Genomic DNA, 9,557 nt, shown 5'->3' with positions numbered 1-9,557 from the left:
ATATATATATCAATCATAATTAATGAATCATGATAATTTTTTATAAATATCTTAAATATTTCCTAATATAAGTATGTATTATGGTTTGTAAGAATTACATGATTTGTAAACTACATATACATATACATATATATGTGTGTGTGTGTCTCTTTCTCTCTGTATATACATACATATATATATATATATATATATATATATATATATAGAGAGAGAGAGAGAGAGAGAGAGGGGGGGGGAGGTTCATGAAAAAACTCCCAAAAAATGAAAAATTGAGGAAAACCATTTATCTGAACGGTGCATACCATAAAATTGTTTACAACTTACTTGTATGCACATGTGAATATCGTCCAGATGAATTGTTACCAGAGTGTTTCTTAATTTTTAATTTTTTACGGTTTTTTTTCCTAAATCTGACCCTACACACACACACACACACACATATATATATATATATATATGTATATATATATGTATATATATTTGCTGGTAGGTTTCAAAAAGAAAATTCTCGTGTTTTATGAAAATCCTAGAACACTTATAGGCCTTCAAATAGATTAACCCATAATAAGAATTAGAATATATAAAAATGAATTAGTATTCGTCAACAATTTATATTTATCTTAGATTTGACTTTATACTTTAAATATTGTTGAAATTATTGAAGAGTTCTTATATTGATGCCTCTATTGTCGAAATTACTGAAAAGTTCTTATGTCGATGCCTAAGTTGTCGATAATGACGTGATTTGTAATACTGCTTTCATAAATCAAAAACTTCTTATGATATGGTTTTGTTATGGTAAGTTGAAAAAACCATCGATGTCTACAATCATCAACTTTGTCTGTCGATTATGTGATTTACAACTTTTTTTCCCATTTAATATTTTACCGTTCCATCAATCCTTCCAAAATGACTTGGAACAAAACGATGAGTTAACAAATGTTCAAGCATTTGCATAAATTATAGGTGTTCTCATTTAAACTCAATGAATTATAAAAACTAACAAATCAGTTTTTATGTGTTATTTCATATGATATTTATACAATATCGTTTTATTTGAAAGGTCTAGTACTATTTTATAAATAAAAAAAACATCATAAAACGTTCATATATAAAACATCTTAAAAAGCTATGTAACTAAAAAAACACACATAACACACCAAATCTTTTTTTTTCATTGACCTGAATATCCATCCTGCTATGTGAGTTAACTAATCTCAGAACAATCACCCGCTTTGTGGGTAGCTCAAAGTCACCGCATTTGAACATCTATGGCCACAAGGGGATTTTTTATTCCTCCTTGGATTCGAACCTGAGACCTCCAGACACTTTTGATCTTTAAAGTCCAAACTTAAACCAATCAAACACCACCCTAATGGTTCCAAATCTATTTATGTCAAAAGATATTGCAAACCTACAAGCAATCTTGAGGACCTCATTATTTCAATCCACAATCATGTGGCCTTGGAAGATTGCAAATCAATGATGAAAATGACTATAAACACCACCTTTTCAAACTCCTTGATTCATTAATTTTCTTTATTTTTTCAAACCACATTTTGTCTCCCATCTTTCAACAAACAAATCCATCAGTTCTTCCCTATTGGTGTTTCACATAGATCATGGACTTCTGGGTGGTTGCAGCCGCTACCGGTGCCGGTTATGTGGCCAAGCACTGGCAGCACCTATCGGGCGAGAAAGATGGCTCATCGAACCCATCACCTATGCCATCACCACGACTGCAACCAGATCCATCCCAAGCGTTCAGCAAAATCCCCAACTCGGTTTTCCCACCGCCACTTTCTGGTCCACCTCCAATCTTTATCGAGAAACAGGTACTTCAAGACGACTTGAGTGAAATCAAAGGAAAACCCGACTACTTTGACACTTCAAACCATCGTTTACATGAACTCAGAACCAATAATACGAATGGCAAGTCATTCTCTAGTCTAAGACCCTTAGTGGTCACTAGTAGCAGGAGAGATTCTGGACGAAAACAATCAACACAAGTTGATGATGTAAAAGATCGTAAGATCGTGTTCATGGATGAAACTGGCACATCCGTGGAAGCGTTGTTCTTCGAACAAGATGGATCAGTGAAACTTCCAAGAAGATCAAAACAAATGTACGTCAAGAGATTTGAAACAAGCAACGATATCGTGCCCTTGTTCCTCGGGATTGCAATTGGGATATTGTCAACTACTGTGAATAATCAGCATGAAGTTGAGCATCTAAACGAGCTGCTAGAAGAAGCTGAAAGTATGGTTCGAGATTTACACAACCACCTTGAAACAAACGACGGGATTACGATAAACGAGCATGGCACTGAGACGATAAAAACTGCAACCAGTAGTCCAAAACCCAACAACTTTGAGTTAACAAGTGACATCGAGGCCGAGCTCGAGGCCGAGCTTGTTAGATTGGAACAAAATATGACTAATGTGGAGGTAAGCAACAATCTCATTTCCAAATCGACAGGTTATCTAGCTGATAAACTAGTTGTTGGCTGATAAAGCTGCCTATTAGCTGAAAAGTTGGTTGTAGACTAATAAGATAATTGTTAGCTGGTAAACTAATAATGTCTGGTATAAACTAACTGATAAACTAGATGAGAATGTAAATTAATCTAAAGTAAATTAATAATGTTTGGTATAAATTAGATGACAATATAAATAAATCTAAAAAGACGTTTAACTGGAAAAATATAAGGGGTATAATTAGAAAAAAGGTATAAAATAACCCTAGAGCTTGTTGAAACGTTGCTCGAAGTAGTTTTTCAAAAAGCTAGCTTATAGCTAATCAAACTAAGCTTATTGAATAAACTCAAAAAAATAAGCTAGCTTATGGTTTCCAAGGCACAAGATACAAGTGTTTATACCATGGTTGGAATTTTTTTTGCAGGTTGACTCGGACATTGAAACATACATGGCTAGAGGAGACTTGAACCTAGATGCCATCACCTGGCAACTCGATAGCCGATCTGAATCAGACCACAGTGACAAAAGCGAAAGCACCGGCAGACCCGTTTTCACTCCAAACTACGTGGTTTCGCCACTTGAGTTACGGCTACGCCTTCATGAAGTAATCGAGTCAGAACTCCGAGCCCGTATCGAGGAGCTCGAAGCCATTCTCGAGAACCGAAACAGCCAAAGTAAGCCTCATTCTCCAGAACCACAAGAAGAAAACTCTTTCTGGGACTTTGATCACACCAGAATCGAATCTTCTTCATCAAGCCCTTAAAACTGCATAAAACATCATAAAGAGTACAACCATAGAAGCGCAAATTGCACATATCAAAAGGTATTCATGGTATGGATCAAGAAATGAGAAAGAAATGCATAGATTCAGCTGCAAAATTTTCCAGATAAAGATGACTGAAAAAGTTATTCTGCGATCTTTATATTCAAGATCCGACTGCTTTGAAGGGAATTCTTCCTTTTATGAGAAAATCTACAGAGGGAAAATTTTCTTATGTTTGAAATAAAGCAAGAAACATATATACAAGACTCCACATAAGGTGACGCTGACAGAAACGACCCACTGGAATCTGTTTGGCTCATTGAAAACGTTGTCTTCGAAGTTCATTCCGAATACCGCTGTGACGACAGCAAATACCGTAGCCAAAAAAGTAGCGGCTGTCAAGAGCAGCTCAAACTTAATCAGCTGATTCTGAATATTTCCCTAGTTACAAACGTTGTAAAAAACTTTATCAGTATGCTGAGATAGTTGAAATATTAACACAAAAGATGCAATGTTGATCTACTATTATTTAGCGTCTATCGATCACTACTTCAAAACCAAAAAAAAAGAGAATATTTTGCTTACAAGTTTAATGTTGATCAGATCTTCAGTGTCGTCGATGTATTCCTTAAGCTGCAGACGGATAATTTCAACAATTTTAATATCATATTGTCAAATGCTTCAGTGTCTATGACTATGATCACTATTTTCGTCGATTGCAAAAAAACGTATGATTGTTTAAAAAATGGTCTAAAATACCCTTCAACAATGACAATATAAAGGAATTGAGCACATTTGCAACTTTTTCAGATACCTCCTTACAATAGGAAGTGTATATACCATCTTGCCATAAGTGAAACAAGATATCAAAATGCTAAAAAATGTATGCACCTCAAGTTTGATTTAATTGCAAAATGACTATCCTATCCTTTAAAGGGGTCACTCTTGGCCTGAAAGTACAAATGCAAAAGTACACCTGAAGGGGTGTTTTAGGGACTCCTGTTAAAAGTCGAGTGTATGCATATTAGTTAATTTGGGACCGAGAGAGAATAAGAAACTAAAGCTTACCACAAGAAGAGAAATGCATAATAATACTCCCTCAGTCCCATGAAAATCACAGCGTTATGCTGAGCTCATAGTTTTAGAAAATATTTCAAATATTACCATTCAAATGCAAAACAAGGTGGTGAAAATGCATCCAAACGCAACGAAATTTGTCTTGGTTCCTATTCAGTGCAAAGATAGGATTTTTTTTTGTCAATTAGTGTAGAGGTTCAATTCTTCGTTACTTTGTACCCATGTACATCAATAACCTGTAGATCTTGTAACAATTATATTGTAATTCTTGATTACATGGAAAAATGCCACATCAAAATCAATCTTGCCATGTAGGTTGAAAACTCGTTTATCATGTAAAATAGTTACAAAATGGAAATAATTAAGGCAAACTTGCTACGTTTTGATGCATTTTACCCAAAAGAAAGCATATGAAAGGCACAATGACCAAGTGGTACCCGAATTACTGGGTTGTTCCTGGTGACCTGAAGGTCTGAGGGTTCAAGCCTCACTAGAAGTGAGGTTTATGCAAGTTTTATCGTATATAGTCTTTTTTAAAGAATTAGCGTCTTACCGAAAGCAACTTGTTTAGAGTATTGTCAATTCCAACAAAATACGCTTCCAGCAACATCTCAAGTTGATCAATGTTTTCAGTTTCAGCAGTTGCAGATGAACTCAACATGCTTCCATGTCTGTGTGCACTTATATTACTAAATGCCCTTTGCAATTTATGTGACCCACTCGCAGACCCAACAGGGGAAACAGGAGCGGATTTTGATCCTAATCCCACTCCAGGGCTGATTAAAATATTACCTTGTACTTGATCATATAGATCATTACACAAGTTCCTTTGTTTCTTCTCAGTTAGGTACATCTCAGCCATATCTCCATCATCATTCATTAGATGTTCTATTTCATCACAGACCTGAAAGTTTAAAAAGAAAGCTAATTACAAACGATAAAGTGGTAGCACACAATAGGTATTGGGCTAAATACTTATGTTCGATTTACTTGTACCTTTTGCACCCTTTGAGTCAATGCTAGAAGGTGGCCTTTGAATCTACGAACGCGTTCAAGATTGAGAGTACTTATTGATTTTGCTAGTTCATCAAGCACAGGATGAATTTCCATTTCCAACTCTTTCACCTATTAAATTGAAGAACAAAAACAATCATTTATTGTGCAAAATGTAACTTGATAATTTATTTCACCGTCCTTATGAGACTGAGGTATAGAACAGAATGAAAAGGGTAATCCAGGTATAACCACAGCTTCAGGTGCACCTACTATATATATATATATATATATATATATATATATATATATATATATATAAAGAGAGAGAGAGAGAAAGGGGGGGGAGGGAGGTCCAGGGGAAAACCCCCAAAAAAAGGAAAAATTGTAACCATTCATCTTAACGGTATGCATATGTGCATACAAGTAATTGAAGTTGTTTCTTGGTTTTTATGCATATGTGCATACCGAGAAAATTGCTTAAAATTACTTGTATGCATAAGTGCATACCGTCTAGATAAACGGTTACCAAGGTGTTCCTCAATTTTTCATTTTTTTGCAGTTTTCCCCCGAACCTGACCCTATATATATATATATATATATATATATATATATAGATTCATTTGAGAAGTGGTTGGTATTTGAGAAGTAGAGAAGTGATTCTAGCCCTTCATTTGGTCAAATTTGCGGCTTTGACTGTGAAGCACCGGATAATTCCTTGCATGGTATGCTAAATATAGAGAGGTAGTTTCGTAACTTTTACAAATAGGCGACAAAACAAGTGCATATCTGAACCCGTGTGATTCACATATGAACTAATTAATTGATTTACATATGAACTATGGGTTCACATATGCATTTGTTTGCCACCTATTTGTAACAGTTACGAAACTACCCCCTTATTTTTCACTTGACCAGTCAAAGCTGCAATTCTTGACCAGTCAATGCCGCAATTCTTGATCAATCTTGACCGTATGAAGGACTAGAATCACTTCTTTACTTCTCAAATACTTACCATTTCTCAAATTAACCTCTCCCTATATATATATATATGTGTGTGTGTGTGATTATTTCCAAATTTTATAGTCTAAATCCAGTAAGTAGATGTTCGCTCATGTTTGTACCTGAGTATCAAGAGTCAGGCATGTAAACTCCAAAGCTAGTTCCAACGCCCTAAACTCAAATGGTAGATCGTCTGAATGAAAACAAACAGCAAGGTCAAAAAACTTATGCAACCTAGCTCTTAGAATGTATCATACTAATATGTTGAACATGTTCATTTGTGGGTCCATTCATATATAGAAGAAATCGTAATCTGATTGTGGGTCCAGTTAGAGGAGAAAAAAGATTAACCTACAAACTAGAAAATGGAGAATGGAGGAAATGATATCAATGAACTGAAGTACCAATCACGTGTTTTCTTAATGTGTCAGTCCAAGATTTCCCTAAAATTCTAAGAAGGTAGGTGAGTTCACTTCCAGAATGTGCAAATTCCAATACTTTCCACTTATTTTTTATCATCATAACCATTGAACCAGTATAACAATGTATTATAAATCATAATAAGAAAATCTTTCTTCAGTATTACAAAAATTATATAAGAGTAACTTTTTATATTTCCATCAGTATCAGGCTAACCTAGTGAAAAGTATTATAAAAAATGTTTAGATGGGGCAGCTAGCCAGCTACTAATGAAGAAAGTAATGAATCACCATGAAATCAACTTATGGTTGATTCTTTTTCTTATTTATTTTCAATATCGATGTGGGGTTGCTGTAAATTATAAAGAAAAATGAAACATAAAATCAAATCACCATTTGAGTTTTGAGATACCGCAACACCAGTAACTATATAGAACAATCGCCAAATTTGAAGGACAAAATATGAAAATAAGTTCCCAGCAGAGTTAATACTCGCTCTGGGCTCCATCCCAAGAATCTTTTTTTGAGATATATCCCAAAACAAATGCAATATTTCTTTTCTAAGCAAACTTTCAATCAAAAACAGGGTCTACGTTTGCTATTCGAATGTCAAATTCAAAATTAGTATCAATTTTAATTCTAGCACCAAGAAGAACATCTTTTCTGTCGTATATTTTTCCACTTGCACAATCATATCAATTTTCAAAGACATGTATTTAAGAACATAGTAAACAATATATTGGATGCAACTCATACAAGAAATTAAATGAATAACTTATTGGCAGAACTAAAGTTCTAGCTTAAACATAATTGTTAAAGATAAGGCCCACCGATATTAAGAAGATTTACCTGAGTTATATTTCTCTTTCTGAAGGCGTTTGCACAATTCAGATTTGTACTGAACTACAGATCCGTCCAGCGAATTCATAAGGAACACCTCATCGGCTGTGATTATACATCTAATCTGCTCAAGACTAACCACAATAGCTTTCTCACGGCCTAATATTGTGGATGGATAAATGAAAAGAGGATCCAAAAGACGAAGATCTCTAGCCGGCAAAGAACAATGCCTCATTACAGTAGCCTTGTCTAGCTCCACAACTTTGGAGTTCCCACTTTGCTCAATTTTTATCCAAGAACGGTTTCCAAGAGTATGACCTCGCTTCTTCAACCCTGGAAAACCAGGCCCAATGAAGTTCTGGAGCCCACGCTTATCAGGGTCAGATCTTGAGCTATAACCATTAGCAGGGTCGACAACATTAGACTGAAGAAACGGATCACGTGATTCATCCATCAGATAACGCTTATCTGGATTTTGAAATTTGACCAAAAATTTATGCAGGAATATGATGTCTGCATCAGTGTGAAACCAATTGCATCTAAGCTTCACTTAGCAGTAATTCCAGCATTCTATTAGCAAACCACTGTCAAATTTAGTATACAAGTCACAGCACTTCATAAGCCTATATATCCGATATGATACCTAAATGAAAATGGAAAGTGTCACTTTGTGCTCAAAAGCAAAAGATCAATGAATAACCCTAATACCCTCCTTAAGATATGAATTTCATTTTATATGCACAACGAAGTTTTGAAGTTAAATTTTTAAATTTCTTGCATAAATCCCATCACCAAATGAATGCTAAAAGCTTTAAAAACTAAAAATTCAAAGGGATATCCAACCAACACACTACCAAGGTATTTATAAAGCTTAGAATGTTAATTGTAACAACAAATATAAAATGTACTGAAAATTATTTATAAAATATACACATGCCATTCAGCAACCAAGAAGTATGCAAGAAGATAGCAAATTACGAAAGGGAAGATATGATGGCAATAAATTTCTGTAGGACCCCAAAGAATTCACCCGGTAGCCATTAAATTAGTTTTCTAAATAATACATAGCATTCAATTTTGCTCAACAGAAGGAACTATTTACGTAAAGGATACCAAATTGAAAGAAGAACAAATCACTATGATGCATGCAGAAAATAAGTGAAGTGGGCAGAAACTAAAGGCTTCGACCTCTTCAACCCTTAAATTCTCATAAATTGAACGACAGTCTTAACCTAATTCGGCAATCAGATGGCAATTTCGCACTTCATTACGATCAATGAGATTAGAAGATTAAAATAAAAGGATAACCCCATCAACAAAATTTCAATCAATCAAATGGATTGTTATAAGAAACCCCAAATTTAACAAATCATACCTCATCCAAGGACTATAGAACCGGATTCCATGGAAAGCACTGAAAACAAACAATTGAAGAACAAGGGGTTATCATTTATTTCGAGATTGGAAGTCCGATCAGAGTGAAAGGGGAAATTGTGGCAGGGATGGTAACAAAATGTTGATCCTTCCGCTAACCGACTCATCTGAGAACATTTTCATTATGACCACGGAAAGTAGAATACCTATTTTCCTCGGTATTTATGGTAATCTACACGGTATTATAACATTTGATAAAAATTATTAAAAATTATTTTTTATATGTAAAATATTATTTAATAATATATATTACTTAAAACTTAATATTGCAAGTAGATTGTGTGTAATTATAACTTATCAAAATTTTATATCTGAATTCGTGTAACTAACTGCAGATAAATATAATCAAATACAGAATAAACATCTTATTTTAAATATATAAAATATAATTAAAATAATCATTAAGTTTTAACATAATACTTAATTATTATTTTTATAAAATATTACATTATTAAATCAAAAATAAATTATTTTATCTATACTATATTATAAAGCATTTGGCTAAAACTCTTAAAAACTCTTAAACTCTTAAAACTCTTAAACCCGTTCATC

The 9,557-nt window shown here is 34.0% G+C and overlaps 2 protein-coding genes across 7 annotated transcripts; one reads left to right on the top strand and one right to left on the bottom strand.

Annotated features, from left to right (window-relative positions):
- The first annotated feature begins 1,446 nt into the window (after positions 1 to 1,446).
- Positions 1,447 to 3,365, top strand: LOC112505249. Its single transcript, XM_025109185.1, has 2 exons — positions 1,447 to 2,447; positions 2,902 to 3,365. The coding sequence occupies exons 1-2, from the start codon at positions 1,623 to 1,625 to the stop codon at positions 3,238 to 3,240; spliced, it is 1,164 nt and encodes a 387-aa protein (XP_024964953.1). The 5' UTR covers positions 1,447 to 1,622; the 3' UTR covers positions 3,241 to 3,365.
- On the bottom strand, positions 2,697 to 9,137 carry LOC112505248 (magnesium transporter MRS2-5). 6 transcript variants are annotated; one of them, XM_025109184.1, is made up of 7 exons: positions 8,947 to 9,120; positions 7,581 to 7,995; positions 6,435 to 6,505; positions 5,314 to 5,442; positions 4,871 to 5,221; positions 3,826 to 3,873; positions 2,697 to 3,681 (listed from the first exon to the last, which is right to left on the bottom strand). In XM_025109184.1, exons 2-7 carry the CDS (start codon positions 7,804 to 7,806, stop codon positions 3,451 to 3,453), a joined length of 1,056 nt encoding a protein of 351 aa, XP_024964952.1. In that variant the 5' UTR covers positions 7,807 to 7,995; positions 8,947 to 9,120; the 3' UTR covers positions 2,697 to 3,450. The 6 variants fall into 6 exon arrangements, with proteins under 6 accessions (XP_024964952.1, XP_024964950.1, XP_024964951.1 ...); XM_025109182.1 differs by having other exon boundaries at positions 2,698 to 3,681; positions 7,581 to 8,084; positions 8,947 to 9,127; XM_025109183.1 differs by having other exon boundaries at positions 2,698 to 3,681; positions 7,581 to 8,039.
- Positions 9,138 to 9,557: the final 420 nt, after the last annotated feature.

Source organism: Cynara cardunculus, unplaced genomic scaffold (assembly GCF_001531365.2).
Source record: "Cynara cardunculus var. scolymus isolate 2C unplaced genomic scaffold, CcrdV1 Un_Scaffold_9276, whole genome shotgun sequence".
NCBI lineage: Eukaryota > Viridiplantae > Streptophyta > Magnoliopsida > Asterales > Asteraceae > Cynara > Cynara cardunculus.
Note: the sequence above shows the minus strand (reverse complement) of the source record. Positions and strands in the feature narration are given on the sequence as shown.